The sequence below is a fragment of the Amblyomma maculatum genome, chromosome 7, assembly GCF_055883805.1.
Source record: "Amblyomma maculatum isolate TAMU_Amacu chromosome 7, ASM5588380v1, whole genome shotgun sequence".
Lineage (NCBI taxonomy): Eukaryota > Metazoa > Arthropoda > Arachnida > Ixodida > Ixodidae > Amblyomma > Amblyomma maculatum.
The window spans coordinates 53291917-53309857 of record NC_139350.1 but is presented as its reverse complement, the minus strand read 5'-3'; the positions used below and the strand labels follow the sequence as shown (position 1 = coordinate 53309857).

The 17941-nt window shown below is 45.0% G+C and overlaps 1 protein-coding gene across 2 annotated transcripts in view; it reads right to left on the bottom strand.

The window, feature by feature from the left end:
- The window catches only part of LOC146183215 (endoplasmic reticulum transmembrane helix translocase), a 196061-nt gene that overhangs the window by 88097 nt on the left and 90023 nt on the right, over positions 1-17941 (bottom strand). For both annotated transcript variants that reach the window (XM_084609087.1, XM_084609088.1), the window contains exon 18: positions 644-740. In XM_084609087.1, coding sequence (XP_084465213.1) covers positions 644-740 — 97 coding nt within the window. The remainder of the gene's footprint in view (positions 1-643; positions 741-17941) is intronic.

The following is a 17941-nucleotide window of genomic DNA, read 5'->3' as shown; positions in this document are numbered from 1 at the left end:
TGCCTGTGACACTGTGAAAAACTGTAGACACGCAAGTTTTTTGTGGAGATTCCCTCTTATGATGCTGCTTTTGTTATGGACATCAGCAGTAACGAAAGTATGACAGAAATACCATTATTTTTCCTATTTGCACAAATATATGATATGAGGGGGAGTTTGAGAACTCAGGAGCATACCAAAGTGGAAAGAAAAAATTTTCATTAATAGAATTGTAACTATGAAATCTTTAGGGAACATGTACTCATGCAGGAAAATTTAAAAAATCTTGCTCGATTTTATATAAAGCAACTTTTTCAGCATTCCTGAGATGCATTATAAAAGTTTTCTGTCATGACGTTTTAAAAATGGAGCTGCAGGGAAGTAGGCAATATGCATGCCACTGGTTTCTCTAGATTTAATAATGCAATAAAGGTTAAATTACCGCGCCTGCCTCAGATATCAAGTTATAAGGTTTTGAAGTTCCACTTCAGAAACGAGAAGAAAAGTTAATGTACCTGCTTCTGAAGCGGCAACTTCAAAACAAAACACCATTCAAGCACGGGTTGTTTTCCCAAACCCAACTACACTGCACGCAAAGCAGCCAACACAACTGTATGTGCCACGCAACTAGCAAAGAAGCTACACTGCATAAGCAACAACTCACCAACATGAGCGTGTTTCAGGGCTCCAACGTCATTGGTGCCGTCACCACACATAAGGGTGATGAAGCCAAGACTCTTGAGGGCTGTTATCACCTGTTCCTGCAGATGCATATCATTCCAAATTAGATGCCACATCACACCAAGCCGCTGTTGCACAGAGTGCCCTGGTGGGCTCTAACCAAGAACCCCTTATACAGCCAAACCTCGATATATCGAACACAGATATATCGACTTATTGCGTATATCGAACATTTTCTATATCATGTGGAAAATCGCATGCATTTTTATTTTTTATTTCGAACGGGGCCGGATGTAAAATGGATATTTCGAACTCCACCACCCCAGACCACGTGCGCTCTGTTAACAGGAGGCGGGCTTTCCCGCAACACCCTCGAAGATAGCGGCGGCGCGTTGGGTAGAACAAACGACGGCACCGAGGAGTCAGGAGTCAGTGTGCCAAATGCAATGTTTTAAAGGTTTCAAAGACACCGCATGCGTACGCCGCTACATTGAAATGGCGCCCTCGGCGTAATCGATGTGTGCAGTAGCTGCACACATCTGCACACAACACTGCCCCAGTGTTCCGGTGACATATGCCTGGAACACGAAGTCATGGATGACTCAAGATATATTTGAAAAATGGTTGAAGGCATGGGACTCTGAGCTGATGCGTAAAGGCCGGAAGGCTTGCCTCATCGTTGATAATTGTACGGCACACCACACCAATGTCCAGCTGGGCAATATTGAAATTAAGTTTTTGCCGCAGAATACCACATCCAAGCTGCAGCCACTGGACCAGGGTATCATTCGTGCTTTTAAAGTAATTTATAAGTGTCGCCTGATTGACATTTTGCTTGTCAAGCTGCGGATGGGCCAAGAGCTAAAGACAGACCTTTTGGGTGCCATCCAAATGCTCAAGCCTCTTAGGACAGCGTCACGCAGTTGACGATAGTTCACTGCTTCCGGCATGCGGGTTTCGTGAGCCGAATTGAAGCAGCTTCCGAGGAAGCAACAGAAGAATCAGCATTGGACGGCACAGAGAAAGAAGGTCAACTCGAAGAAACCTGAAGCCAGTTGGAGCGTTTTGTCGGTACTGAGCCACAAAGCATCTGCATTGATGATTTCGTCAGCGATTACAATACCGCAACAGTGGAGGAGTTGACAGACGCGGAGATCGCACCAGAAGTTACTACTGAACGACCAAACGAAGATGTCGCTGAAATTGATCCCGCAAGCGCTGATGTCGCCCCTCTCCCGACTGCAACTGAAGCTGTAGCTGCATTGGCCGCTGTGCGGCGCAATAGAAGGCTCCGGACTATCGCTGATTGATCGTCTAGACAATGTTGAGGATGCCGTGGTGAAGTAGGCGGTTTCCAACTTGAAGCAGGCTACGCTGCTACAGTACTTTAAGCCAAATAAATAAAATACTTTGTTCGAAGCTTAAGTGAGTATATATTGCACCACGATTGGTTCATTGATTGATTTGTACTAGTTTTTGACACATTTTCTACGCGATTTTATTTATCGAATTCTGGCTATATCGAACTATTTTGAGATCACTGCGCTGTTCGATATACTGAGGTTCGACTGTAATCGACTGCCCCTCCGTGGGAGTGCAATGGCCATGGCGCCCGACTGCTGTGCCTAAGAATGCGGGAATCCCGGGCTTGGCTGTGGCAGCCGCTTTTCGGTGGAGGCAAAAAGCAAGGCAGTTGAAACTTCCGGAGCCCTCACTACGGCGTCTCTCAAAGCCAGAGTCGCTTTAGGATGATAAACCCCACAAATCAACAAACCAACCTTAATCAGCTGCTTCAGAAATGCACAATAGAACGGCACGCACAGGCCAAGAGCCTCCGAATTCCAACAGATCAACAGAATAATTTGACAAGGCCCACTTTGCACATGCACATTTACTGCCAACAGCAAAGCAGCCATCTTAGGTAGTACTCCATTGTGGTGACCCACATTCCTTTATGCTTTGAGAGGCACTGGATTCGCTCGCCACATGCTATTTTCTTAGTGGCATCCAAAGGATGCAGAGAAAGCAGAAAAAAAAAATAAAATCTCTGTGACTATGGAGTGCTGGAGGAAGCAAGCCACGCTGGGTGTACCTTTCAAAGGGAAGTAGAAGCAGCATGGAAAGATGATAGCAGCAGCCACGCATGCGTGCCTGTCACACAACCCTTGAAATATTTTGAAATGTTGCCGGTAGCTTGGTTTGGTTTGATTTGGTTTTGGGGTTTAACGTCCCAAAGCGACTCAGGCTATGAGAGACGCAGTAGTGGAGGGTTCCTAAAATTTCGACCACCTGGGGTTCTTTAAAGGGACACTAAAGACAGCCAAAGATGGTATGAAAATCTAATAAAACTACATTTGGTGACACTGTCGCCGCATATCCGGCAGCAAAAAATCGAATAATTGCTGAGATATTGCGATAAGAAGTTGAGGTTTTTTCTTGTTCCCGCCGGTCGAATTCAAACGGTGCCCTCCGACTACGTAGTTGGAGTTGAGTGAAGCACACTATGACGTAAACGGAGACTCCGTGATAGCTAGCGAGCAGGCGCGGCCCGCGGCGTCGCATCCAAGGGCCAACATGGCAACAGAGTACTCGCAATGACGGCCTCAGCCGAAATAAATAAAACGATGAAGAGAGTAATTTACCGAGCGATGGGCCCATAAAGGAAGAAAAAAAAAAAACATAGAGCGCTTGTAATGCACAATACTTTACATGTTTCTCAAGCTTTTGCGCTCCTTCTTGCACTGTGTATAAACAAACCGAGCCCTCGGTCATCGCAACGGTTCCTGACATGTTTACATACAAATAAGATTTAGTTACCAGCAAAATAGTGTCCTCGCTGCTGTGCTTGTCAGTTTTGAAGCTTCGTCGCACTTTTTTCCTTCAAGGTTTGTGCTACAGCTCCGTGTTCAGCGAAAATTTCGTCCACGGTAGCAGAGCATGACCGAAGTGCCGGCGCCACTACATTTGCCAGCGCTGTGAAATGCCACATGTTAAAATGGATCCAGTGCACAATATAGTGAGCATAGGCATCCAGAACATTAGTTGCAAGACGTGAGAGCAGGCAGCATGCGCCAATGATCAAGAAGTTGTAATTTTTAGACCGGCAGCAGAAACACTTTACTGTAAATGGGGCCATGACATAAAAACGAGAAATATTTCCAAGGTTCCTGTGCCGCGGCGTAGCCGAGCGGTTAGCGCCGAACATTAAGGAGCAAGCAGTAGCGAGTTCGAGCCTTACCGCTTCTGGCGTTTTTTTTTTTGTTTTTTTTTTCCAAATCGATTTTTTTTTTTTTTTTACTTTTGTAATGTATTTCTGGTGCTTCGTTATTTTTAGCTTTTACTTTTTACCCGAGGCCCTTTTTTTTCGCCGGGCGACGAACGCAATATATCGACGCTCTCCTTGGTATGAGCGGCAAGTATGCCCCTTTTGTTTACGACGCCTGCAAATAGCACGTTGAAGGTCTTGTTGACGCAGTATATGTTGGTCAGATGTGCCATGATTTAGTGAACAATTGAATGATAATGCGTTTTTTCCTTCGGTACTTAGCATATGTATGCTTTTCGTAGCGTACGTAGCTGCAGTCAAGCGGTCAGGTCGCAGTCGAAGCGGCAACGGCGGCGATATGTTGGCACAGAAGTGTGAACGAAGGAGCGTGTCGGCGGTAGTGGATTTCGCTCGCTCGTGCCTCCGAATGTTCAAATGGGAACCATCAAGGCGCATCTGCTGCTCCAAGCTCGTAATTCAGGCGCTGCAGGTTCAAACAAACTATCCAAGTGCGCACGAAATGCCTGAGCCGAAACATAACCAAAACTGAAGTGTATTTTTGTATTTGCCTTGCAACGTTCACGTTGTCTTTTCGCCGTCGTTTACGTATGATAAAAGCGTGTTATCATGTTTGAGAAAAAACGTACCACCGCATTCAAACTTGCAACGTAATTCACATTTGTCAGCCTCCGGGATCCCTAGCGTGTCACGTGATTTGTAGTTGCGAGCCTCTGCCATTTGGCTGTGGTGGCGATACCTGTATTTCTGTTATTCTTCTTTACTACCTTATAACAGCTCTGTTTTCAGTAAGAGTGGTCTTTTTGTAATCAGGAACTAGAATTCTATCGATGCAAACCCACTTCCTTTCTCTCTTTAGTGTCCCTTTAACGTGCACTGACATCGCACAGCACACGGGCACCTAGCTTTTTGCCTCCATCGAAAAGAAGCCGACGAGGCCGGGATTCGATCCTGCGCCCTTGGGCACAGTAGTCGAGCGCCCTAACCACTGCGCCACCCCGGCGGGGTTGCCGGTAGCAAACAAAACATGCTCACCGATTTCTTTCTCATTATTTACCCGCAAAAGGACATTCCCAAGCATGTCAATATATGTGTTTTCACGAGTTCAGACGGTTGCGTTTTGTGCCACTTTTTTTATTATTATTCCTTGGTTATATGACTTTTCTTCTTTTTTGGGGCTCTTTTATATTTTAGAAATGACACATGCTTTGTCGGCTGCTTTTTCTTATGGAAACTAACTTGCTGATGCCATATTTCGCACTTTCCACTAACATAATTTTTTTCTTGCACTGTAACAGACTGGAATGATTCCTTACTACCTTTCACCACACTTTGATGTCTATTAACATTGTTATTGTTTGCCATGTAACCCACCCTGCTTGAATCTGTAGAATGCTTTCAGTATTGAATAAAAAAAGAGAGAATTTGTTGAATAAGCAGTTGTTTTCCCACCATGTTTACAGCACTGCACTTCATGTACAGAACGAGCCCCACATTGAAGCAAGATAAAAGGCACAATTATGCATCATTACGGTCGTTCTCCACAACTCAAAATGAGCATGGATAGTGTCTATGCTTTGCTTCTAACAGGCATGCATCATGCGACGCTTCACTAGTTGGTATGCATTTTTTTGCTACAACCTGCCACACGCTACCACATGCACCACAGTGCAATCCACTTATAATGATACCAGATATAACGATACATCACTTATAACGATCAAATTTGTGGCATTCATCAATTTTCCCATTGGCCCCAATTTAAAAACAAACCAGATATAACGATCAATTATCGGCGGTAAATTGGATACGATAGCTTTATTGCCGTCCGGTAGACGTTCACCACGAAAATGTGTCTGAATGTTTAATAAAAAATTAAAAGCTAAGAAGCGAATGGCGTGAAAACTTGACATATGCGACGAAAACGGACTGTCGAGAAATCCGCAAGCGCCATTGCGTGTGATTAGGAAATGCACTATCATCATAGCAATCGCTTCCTGTTTTGCCGTAACGCCATCGCTATCACCAATTGTGCATTCGTGAAAGATGCCGCTGACTGCATTGGAGGCGTGATAGTTCTCAAGATGAAATAGCAGATTCCTTGGGATTTCTGGCTGAGTTTCAAGATTGGAAGCCTCGTGAAAAAATGCAAGAATTCGCGCCCTACGATATTATTGATCATTAATAATTAATGATCAAAGGCTGAGAATGCCCTGCAGTTCATCCAATCGCTAATCGTTTCGTGCATGCAAAACGGACTGCTGCCAGCATACACGCTACTAGAAGGAATACTCACAGCGATTGCCAAGCTTCAGCAACTGCTCAAGCGAGCGCGAATTTCCGACTTTTTTAAGTATGCGTTATTTTACAGCTATTGATGTATCCTGTAATGAAGTGTTTAGTGCTCCTTACGATGATCAGTGTTCAAACCGATTTAGCGTCACTGGTAAGTAGGCAAGCCTACATGCACGAGAAAATATGTGGGTGTGTGCTTTTTTTTTTTGTTTTTCCTCTTTTTCGCTGGTACACATATAACGATAATCGCTTATAACGATCAGATTTTTCAGTTTTCTCAATATCGTTATAGGTGGACTGCACTGTAGCAGGCATTCTAGGTGATATCAACTTATACAGTCGAACCCGGATATATCGAACTCGAAGGGAATCGCGAAATAGTTCAATATATCGATAATTCGATACATAGAAATCGGCTTGGGACGGCACTTACGATGCGGAAAAACGATACCGTATTTGTCGCGTAATCAACTCACTCGCATAATGAACCCACCCTCCACTTTTGCACTCGAGAATTTGAAAAAAAAAAAAAAACGTTAAGGCCAGCTCGCTCACATGCAAGCGCGACCTCAGCGACAAGCGGCAGCGACAAAGCGAAAAATTTCCATCTTGTTGGAACTGCGTCCCTCTGCCGTTCTGCCATTCGAGCCACCGCAGCAGCTCAAAACAAGGTTTCTATCGCTGCGGCAGAAATCGCCAGTGTTTTGGCTTGCATGTCGAACTCCGTTTGGGTCGTCTCATCCGCAGTTCATTTCTTCGAAGCGTGCCAAGATGCTGCGCAGCGATAACGTACGTCGCGGCGTGTTTATCTTTTGATAGCTTCTGGGGCGGCGGGGAGCGAACTTGGCAGACTGCCCGTGATGGCTTGATTGCACAAGCCTGGTTTGATTTATCACCCCGCGCTTGGGGCGGGTGTAAACCACTGCCACAAAATCATTGGAAAGCGTGATACAGTAGCTGCAAATGCTGTTTGAAGCGAAAAATGCTAAAAGCCGGTGTCATGATAGCAGCTGACCGCGTGATTTCGTTGACTCATACATGCAAAGATAAACGACTCACGCAAAAAAAGAAAAAAAAAAACGCTTCGTAACGGCATACCTTACGCTACGCCGCGCGTACAGCACAACGATAAGTATAGACTCGAAAAAAAGAAAAAGAAAAAAATACGATCTGCCGCTTCTTAACTTCCGCAGGCACCATAGCCACGTCAGCCGCCGCGCGCAGAGTGTTCGCAACACACGCTGGAGAAAGCGTCCGACGTTCTGTCTGAAAACGGGCTGAGCTGACTTGGCGCATGCGTAGCGCGTGCTATTGCGAACGAAGGCCGGGAAAGAGGAAGGAGAGAGATAGCTCGACAAAAGAATGGGCACACTCTTGCGCTTCAACGTGTATAGGCGTTTTTATCGATGTGTATCGCGTTTTTCCCCTCTCCTTACCACCGGTTCTCTCTGGTTCATTCACGCACCTGGCTTGCAAACATCACGTGCTGGCGCGCGGGAACAATAACCACAGATGTGCGCGCCTTTAGGGAATGGCTGGGGGCGGTGCCCTAGCCGAACTGTCCCCTCTCATTCCTTCCGCGCGTGGCTTGAAAACGTCACGCGGCAAACGGCCGAGGGTGCTGCAATCGTCTTTGGGAAAGGCACACTTTCCAGTGCGTGGTGCGGAGTTCGATATATCGAACAATTGGTGAAATTGAGTTCGATATATGACGCAACTTTCCTATACTTTTACATGAGATTTTCAAGGGGATATTCTGTGAGTTCGATATAACCGAAATTCGATATATCCGGGTTCAACAGTATACGTCCAGGTATCCAGATAGAACAGGTTTCAGCACTTCAAAGGCGCCAGACTGCTCTCATAAATTCCAGTGCGATATTCTAACGTCTTTACGCATTCGATTCATCGATGAATTGAATATAGTTGACTACGTCCAGGCTTCAGTTGCTGAGATGCGTCTCCAGAACACGACTTGAAAAAGAAATGACATAGTATATACGTGCCAGCAGCTGCCCCTACCGTTTAGCTGCTCCCGTCTACCGCGAGTTCGCATGATTGTTGTTGCTATTGTGATAGCGATCACTGCGCTGTTTACTTTTTTTATTCGCGCGACATTATTTTTCTGCGAGTGGTGTGAGGTGCATCGAAAAGGACTTACGCTTTAATTTGGACCACGCCAGTTTTCTTTCCTCCCATCCATATCGCTGAATAATGCCGTTTTTTCATTTAACCGTCATGGCGCGCCATGAAAACAGTGTAATGAGGTAGGGATTGAAACTGCTAGCCATTTCACACTATCCACAGAGCAATATCATTTGTAGCGAGCCTTACCACGCTTAGCAGTGAAGTTTGCTACTGCGGCTATATCGCAGTAGAAGCAAGAATGAGCACACACGTCTTCACACTTTATTTTATCTAAAAGTACCCAAAGTACCCAGCCCTATCCCCTTCATGGATCGCTGCCTTGTCGTGGCGGAGGGGCTTGTGAAACTCGATGAAGTTGTGAGCTCTGCTGTGTAGGGCCACCCAAGATAGACAGGTCACGGCAGAGAGTTCTGACAAAATGTGATTCACTGGAGAAGGTAATGGCAACCCACTCCAGTATTTCCTGCCAAGAAAACCCTATGGCCAGTCACAATACCATTAATGATATGGCGCCGGAAGATGAGCCCCCCAGGTTGGAAGGCGTCCCACATGTTACTGGGGATGAACAAAGGGCGATTCCTAGTAGCTACAGGACGAATGAAGCGGCTGGGCTAAAGCCAAAAGGACGCTCAGCTGTGGATGTGTCGGGAAGCGACCAGAAAGTCCGATGTTGCAAGGAGATATATCACATAGCAACATAGAATGCAAGATCTATGACGCAAGGTAAACTGGACGTTGTCAAGCGAGAAATGGACAGATTGAACATTGATATCTTGGGTATCAGCGAGCTCAAGTGGACCAGAATGGGAGAATTTAACTCCGGCGACCATTATGTCTTTTATTGTGGGCACGAATCCAAGAGAAGGAATGGGGTCGCTCTCATAGTAAACAGAAGAATGGGCAAAGCAGTGCTAGGGTACAACCCCAAAAACGACCGAATGATTTCACTTCGGATCCAAGGTCACCCTTTCAACAATAACAGTTATCCAAGTCTATGCACCGACCACTACTGCTGAAGAAGCTGACGTTGAGAGATTTTATGCTGACCTACAATGCCTTTTAGACCACACCCCATTATCAGACGTCGTTTTTCTCATAGGAGACTGGAATGCTAAGGTCGGGAGTGAAGAAATATCCGGAATTATAGGCAAGTTCGGTCTTGGCGAGCCAAATGAAGCTGGGCAGAGGCTAGTGGAGTTTTGTCAACAAAACAACCTGACCATAGCGAATACTCTTTTTCAACAGCACAAGAGGCGCCTGTACACATGGACTTCACCGGACGGTCTGTACAGGAATCAGATCGATTATATTCTTTGCCGGCAGAGATGGAGAAGCGCTATACAAGCAGTAAAAACAAGGCCTGGGGCCAATTGTGGCACTGATCATCAGCTTCTTGTTGCCAAAATTAAGCTTCGATTGAGGAAAACGCAGAAAACTAGAAGGCCTTTCAGGTATGATCTGGATCAAATTCCATTAGAATATGCTGTGGAAGTGAGGAATCGATTTCAAGAATTAGATCTAGAAGACAGAGAGCCTGAAGAGATGTGGACTGATGTTCGTGATATAATACAAGAAGTTGCTACTAAGGTAGTTCCAAAGCAAAAGAAATGCAAGAAAGCAAACTGGTTATCTGAAGAGGCTTTGCAAATAGCTGAGGAAAGGAGGATGGCAAAAGTTATGGGGGAAAGAGAAAGATACAAGGTTCTCAATGCAGATTTTCAGAAAATAGCAAGGAGAAATAAGAATGCCTTCCTGAACATACAGTGCCAAGCAGTTGAGGACAACAGCCAATTAAGGAAAACAAGAGCTCTGTATAAGACAATCAAAGATATCAAAGGAAGCTTCTGTGCTAAGCTGGGCATGATAAAGAACAAACGAGGCAAGGACCTCACTGAAGCCTCAGAGATAAAGAAGAGGTGGCAGGAATACACAGAAGAACTGTACAAGAAGGACCCGAATGTGCAAACCCAACATAAGACGGTTGTGATTACTGATCTTGAGCCGGGCATCCTGAAGAATGAAGTTGAATGGGCCTTAGCCAGCCTTGCTAAGAACAAAGCTAGCGGAATTGATGGTATTCCAGCTGAGTTGCTTCAAAACCTCAACCATGATGCTGTTAACATGCTGCATACTTTATGTAAGAAGATTTGGACAACCCTGCAGTGGCCACAGGATTAGAGGAGGTCAGTTTACATTCCCATTCCAAAGAAAGGCAGTGCCAAAGATTGTTCCAACTACCGCACGATCGCACTTATTTCGCATGCTAGCAAGGTGATGTTGAAAATCCTCCAAGGTAGGCTGCAGCAGTATGTGGATCGGGAGCTTCCGGACGTGCAAGCTGGGTTTCGCAAGGGCAGAGGAAGTAGAGACCAAATTGCCAATCTTCGCTGGATCATGGAAAAAGCAAGAGAGTTCCAGAAACCCATCTACTTCTGCTTTATTGATTATGCGAAAGCGTTTGACTGCGTAGATCACAGCAGATTGTGGCAAGCTCTCCAAGAGATGGGAGTTCCAATTCACCTCATCTGTCTCCTCAGGAACCTGTATGAAGGACAAGAGGCCACAGTCAGAACTGGGCATGGTCTTACTGATTGGTTTCCGATTGAAAAAGGAGTAAGGCAAGGCTGCATACTGTCGCCCTGCCTATTTAACCTATATGCAGTGTGCATCATGAGGAAGGCCGGTCTGGAAGAGTCTTCAGCTGGAGTGAAGATTGCTGGAAAACGTATCAACAACCTTAGATATGCGGATGATACCACTTTAATGGCAGAATGTGAAGTGGAACTCAAGAGACTTCTGATGCGCGTACAAGAAGAGAGTGAGAGGTTTGGGCTTAAACTGAACATTAAAAAGACAAAAATCATGGCGTCTTGCCCTATCAAGTCCTGGAGCATCAATGGACAAGAAGTGGAAGCTGTGACAGATTTTCTGTTCTTGGGCTCCAAGATTACCTCGGAAGGAGACTGCAGCCATGAAATTAGGAGACGCCTGCTTCTGGGAAATAGAGCAATGGTTAGCCTTGACCGCCTAGTAAAGAGCAGAGACATTAGTCTGCCAACCAAGATCCGTATAACTCGTGCTATGGTCTTTCCAGTTGTGATGTATGGATGCGAGAGTTGGACTGTGAAAAAGGCTGACCGCCGAAGAATTGACGCGTTTGAATTGTGGTGCTGGCGAAGACTCTTGAGAGTTCCTTGGACTGCCAGAAGATCAAATCAATCGATATTGTCGACCATAAACCCTGACTGCTCATTGTAGGGTCAAATTCTAAAGTTAAAGCTCAGCTACTTTGGTCATCTGATGAGAAGAGAGGAGTCGCTGGAGAAAGATTTGATGTTGGGAAAAGTTGAGGGTCGCCGGAGAAGGGGTAGGCAGCGAACGCGATGGTTAGAAGGCATCCTCGAGGCACTGCAGATGAAGTTATGTGATGTTAGGAAGATAGTGAGAGACCGGAAAGCGTGGCGTGACATGGTCCATAGGGTCACGAAGAGTCGGACATGACTGCACGACTGAACTGAACTGAACCCAGCCCTATACATGTATGCATCACATTTTCTGTATGCCCATTGCTTGGTACATTCTACTTCCCTGAATTGCTGCTGCAAATAACGTTGGTTGTTTTGCAATATGGCAAAAAAAAAAAAAATCCCATGCATCACAGCTCCACACTGAAAACAGTTGTGTTCTTTCAGGTGTCAACTGACTGAACACCGCATAAATTTGCAAAATATGTTCGGCAGCTATAGAAAGAAAACCGCCATTTAACATTACACAGCCCGTATACGTTCGCTACTTTTTCGCAAAACAATTTCGTGAAGAATGTCACTAGTGTCGAATATGGCATGAAAACGCAGTGCGATTAGTTTTTTCACTTAATATCTTCACACGCAAAGAAAGCCATTAAGGGGGGACCCGGGTCTTCCCAGCCGAAAATCGGTCAGAAAATCGGATTTTCAATCTTCTCGTTTTCGCGATTCTGAGATCTTTCCGCATCTATCTCTTAAGTTTCGTGGAAAAATATCGCCTAATTTGCGTGTTACAGCGTTCCAAAGATGAGAATCTGCGCGTGTGGCCCTTTAAACTGAGGACAAATCGCGCCGAGTTTCAATCTCCCGCGTTTCGAGAAATACGCGATCCGGGGGCATAATCTTGGTGTCATTCAGAAGATCGCGATTCAGGCCATTCCTATATCTCGGTTGGTGACCATGAGCGAACCCACCGAAGCGGAAAATAAAGGAACAAAATTGTGTGAAACACTCCCTGCTATTGGACTCTCACCGCACGTGAGCAAAATGGCGAGCTTTGGTTGGTTAGCGGCGTCGACTGTTCGTGGTCAGGCGCCATTTTGAAAAGGTCTCTCCTTTAGGCTTAGTCCGCCTAGCGTCGTTCCCTCATCGTAACCACAACACGAAATGCGCAATATTGAGATTCACGCTTCGTTATTAGCCTAAAAAGAAGTAGCAAGAGGAGATAAGCGCGCCGGGGTCGCTGCATAACGGCGTAGCATAGCCGGTCGTGCTCAGTGCGATAGCGAGGAGCGGCCCGATCTGCCGCGTACGGAATCGTGAGGGTGCAGATGAGCAAGCGCAGCTTTCAACGCTGGGATAGATCGCCCTGTGAGGCAGTGCCGCGACCAGCCGCAGCGGCAGTCGTGAAGCAGCCTCCCGCGACACGCGGAACACAGAGAAGATTGCGCGGAATCCCAAATCTTGTCGAAATAAACTTTCTGAATGCTACGCGGTGCAAGACGAGCAACGGTCACTTATCACTAGTTGCAGGCCGACTGCGTTTACTGCATGAACGTGAGAATGGCGATCGCGCGCCAGAACTTTGGCACGAACTTTTGCGGAGGTCACGATGCAAACGAACTCTTCTTGGTGGCGGCCTCCGGACCATGCGTTCCGTTTGCCGGAAATTTCATTCTTTGAGGGCGAATTATATCGATGGTAAATGGTGCATTGACATCAGAAGCTAGTCAGAACCCACTTTAATGAGTTACTGTTAGCTTTGGTGCTTCAAAAATTTATCAATACGTTTTCCCTCAATTTCTCAAAATCAAAATATCGAGGACGGTACATGTTTGGAGGTGCTATATCTCTGGTTCTACTTATGATATTGCTATAATTCCTTTTGCAACAGAAAGGTAAACTCATGTATAGTGCAAAAGTATAAATGAATTTGTGGTATTTAATGAGGAACGTTTTTAAAAATTGCATGTTTTCTGGAGTGTCAAGGTGGCTTTTTTGTCTCTGAACTTTGACAAGCTGTAACTTTGATTAAAATGGAACCAGGACATTCAATCTTGATTTTTGAATTCTCTGTGTGTTCTAAATTGATTTGATACATCAGTTTTTAAACTCCTGTAGTTTTAATGACAGCTCACATCCAAACAAAGAGCACAAAGTGCTCAATATCTTCAGAACTAAATGGCTTACATAAAATTAATGTGCATATTTGAAATCAGCACAAAAAGCTGCATAAATGATGCAACGTTCATCAAAATCTACCAGTAAATAAAAAATATTGTCTTAAGACCAGAGTCCCCCCTTAAACCTCGATCGCCCCCCCCCCCCCCCTTTTTCGCTACTGAGCTCATCCCCGACATGGACGATGAAAAACAATTAAAATATTTCAATTCCGTCATGAGCTGCGGAAAAAGGAAGAAAAAATGCTTCATTGGAGAGGAAGAAGACTTTGCTGCCAAAACTGAGCATTGCACCAAAGCACTGCTCGAACACGCTTCCACGAAGGAGCTTGACATTGCGTCTGGGTACAAAGCAGACCTCTGCTATATGATTTCGCAGGCAGCAGTATCTACTATATATTGATTTTCGTGAAATAGAACCACGATGTGACGGCAACAGGAGCTACATATCTGAGGAGGATCAGCGTGCACGGAATCACGTCGTTGACCTGTCACATTTCGCCGGCAAATTCACGTGGTTGGAGGTTTTAGCCAGTAACATATAGAATATGGGATCTGCTATATGGTTGATTACACGCCAACGAGATACATCAGCTGCTAAACGTTCAGACAGAGGATGGGAATAGTAGTGCGCACGCTTCACTGGGAACTATGAAGATCCATCAGAGCACAGTGTTTATTAGGCATCAGTCCTATATTAAGAAAAAAAAAACAAAAAGCTCCTTTGTGTACGCGTAACGACATCGCAGACATGTTTTACACCCGGAGGCAATATCAATATGTTTTGCACTTTCATGTACGCGTATTTGAGTACCGTATCAAGGAATGCCCAGGAGCAACAACGAAGGTTTTGCCATTTGTAGCTACGCTGTTACCACCGTTCGCAAGAAGTTTTGGCAGCGCAGTATCGCTTTCCGATGTACAATTGGAATGTAGGCGGCGTCGACAAGTCAATCGTCTATTATTCCGTCATTTTTTGCTTTGAATGCAAACAAATACACAGAAATCACAGCACAAAGCAGACGCAGCTAACACGATGGCAGCAGCCGTAAGCGCAGCAGACGCACTCAACCCCTGAACATGGCGTCGCGTAGCACGGTTTGCTGAAGGTCCGATAGATGGCAGCAATTTTGCATAAGGTCCATAACTTACGTACCGCCTCACCGCAATGCGACACCAAGAACACGGTAGACAGTGGAACAAAGCAACACTGACGGAACGAAGGAACAATGACAACGAGATGCGGACACCTTGCAAAATGGCGCCAACATAACCGATAATGATGATCTACGTTAGCACGCTATTGCCGACTGGTAGTGCGTGCACACAACGAGGCCAGTTAGGTTCAGTGCCGCTCCAAAGATGGCACTTGTTACTACTAACAGACGACTTTCACGGTGGTAATATTGGTGGTGCGATGATTATGCAAGGAAAAAAAAATTTGATTTTTGACACCCAATGTTGGGGGTGCGAGCATTATGCAAGTAAATATGGAATTTTGAAAAAACCTTCCTACAGTGATAAAGACAGATCATGGCGAGATGTCACTCCAAAAGAGGTGAAAAAAAAAAATTGGCAGAGCAACTGCTTGGATTTGGTGATCCAGACCTGGAGACCCCGATGTTTGCCCCGTTTCCACCTCATGATCAACCTCAGGGGCTGCAGCACAAGCCCCAACAAAACAGAGAACTACAAGAACTGCAAATTGTGCTATGAAGAAAGCAAGGTGGAACAAAAAGCAAATGTTTTCAGAGAGACGTGTGCAGCAGCAAGCCTCTGTTTCATGGCAACACGGAACTGTTTCGCACGGTGGCACGACAGTCATATGGTCTAAAGTTTTCTTTCCTTACTTGAGTAATACTGTAGTTAAAAAGCTAGGATTTGCAGCATTGTTACCTCGGTCCCTGGTCCAAAAAACGTATATCTCAAACTGTTTTTTTATGTTTTATTTGTGTGAAAAAATTGCTGTTTTTACGAAGTTTTTATTTTGTCTGCAATTTTTTTTTTCTCATAATTTTTTTTTTTTCATCGCCTACGCAATAAAGATGTTAATTGTGACTAATACCATTATCCTCCTCTACAGTTTGTTACCATACACTCCTGTACCAAGCAAGTTTTTGTAAAAAAGAAAAAAAAACTATGACACCACTCCAAAACCCCTACTTTTTCCGCGGACAGGAAAGTTAATCGCACTACACCAGTGATGGCCTGGCCATTTTTTAAAGTACCACATTGGTGCTATCTCAAATCAGCTTAATTTCTTTCACTATGAAATATTCAGTGAGACGCTCACAATATACTACAACGTATATCTGCAAAAATGCCAATAAAGTTTAATGCCCCAATTCATACTTGGATGTTATTTTCATTGTGTTATCTGTGCATAGCATGTAAAAGTGTCCTTTCTTCTTTCCCCGGTTTTGCTCGTCCTGCTTGGACCAAAAAGATCTGCAGTATAATGTAAATCAATGTAAATCAACGTAAATCATGTAAAGTAGGTGAAGTCCCAAAAAAAAAAAAAAAAAGAAAGCACCTCTGGTCTTTTTTGCTTAATTTCATGGGGGGGGCGAGGGAGGGGAGGTCGAATTATCCAATTTCGAATTATTGAATGGCCCCAAGAAAGTTGACAAGAACCATTTGCATTACGGTATATGTACCTTATTCACTTACGTAACGAACACACTCATATAATGAACCCACCCAACCTGATTTTTGCATAATAATTTAAAAATACAAGATGGCATCAGGTGTTAATGCTGCTCTCCATTTCGCATAATCCACAATGCATTGTTTGGCAGTGCACCAAGATGTTGCGCAGTGATAACATCCTGGCGTGTTTACCTTTTGAGGTTAGCTCTAGCGGGGGGGGGGGGGGGGGGGGGGGTGAAGCGAACTTGGCAGAATGCCAGCACTTGTCCTGCTTCAGTATGTTCGCCTTATCATGTCAGAGCAATTGGGGCGGGCGCCATCTGCTGCCACTCATCATTGGAACAAGCGATAGCAGCAAATGCCTTTTGAAGCAAACAATGCTAAAAGCCGCCGTCACGATAGCGGCTAACCGCGTGCTTCCATTGGCGGCTAATAGTTGAAAAGATGGATGAGAGCCGTAAAGAAAAAAAAAAAAAATACTTTCCCGGTGATTTGTAGCGCCCGTCCGAAATCATAGCCGTTCATGGGCGTTGGCTGGGACCACGCCACCAGTACTTATCTGTATTTCCGAATTAACAGGGCTCGAAATAATGAGCATTTAGTTGCGAGTTTCGGACAGAGTTAGTACAGATTCAAAACAGGCAAATTCAAGAATATTTAAGAAATTTCAAGGCCCAGTTGGAGTATTTTCAAGGACTCAACACAATGCTACATGCAGCAGTTTTCAATATCAGGTACCAATTTTACTGAACAAAATCGAAAAAGAAACATTTCAAGGAACAGCTTGCTTGTATTGCACTAAGCCAACATTGTACTAAGCCAACATAATAAACCAGTATTGCACTAAGCCAAAATAATTAAAAAATGTTCAGTCTAGAAAAACACCCTGCATGAATTGTACCAATGTCGAAGAGCAATCCATTCTGCAAAACTGCCAATGGCAACTTCAGGGGAACTCCTGCCGCTTTTCCTGAATCTTCTCGTTGAGGCTACACTGTTCCTCAGTCTTGCTTCGTGCAGCCTTCCTCAGGCTATTGGATCTAAATTACTTCAGATCATTAGCTGCCTTTGCCTTTTCAGCATACGTATCTGCTGAAGCCGGTGTGAAACCGATGCAACAGCACGCCAGTGAAACCAGTGTGCAACAAAGTCTCCTGACCGGTAACTGCTGAGAAGTCTTCGCTACTTGCAGAAGAACCATGGAAAAGCACACTCAGACTGGAGAGCCGACAGTCAACTCCCCATTACTTGCTGTAACACCTGCCCTGTAGGCGTTGTGCATGGTGTGGAGGCCACAAGTCCCAATGTCCAGACATTGAACTTGGTATGCTTGATGTAGGTGCTCTTGGAAATTCTTGAGTAAGTTAAGTTTACCATTGAGACCATCCATTGAAATCTGAAGAATGCTCTCAAGAGGGAAAGGTACGAGCGCACTCAGCAGCTTTCCTTGGATGTCCTCGGATGTCGAGTGCCCCATAAAC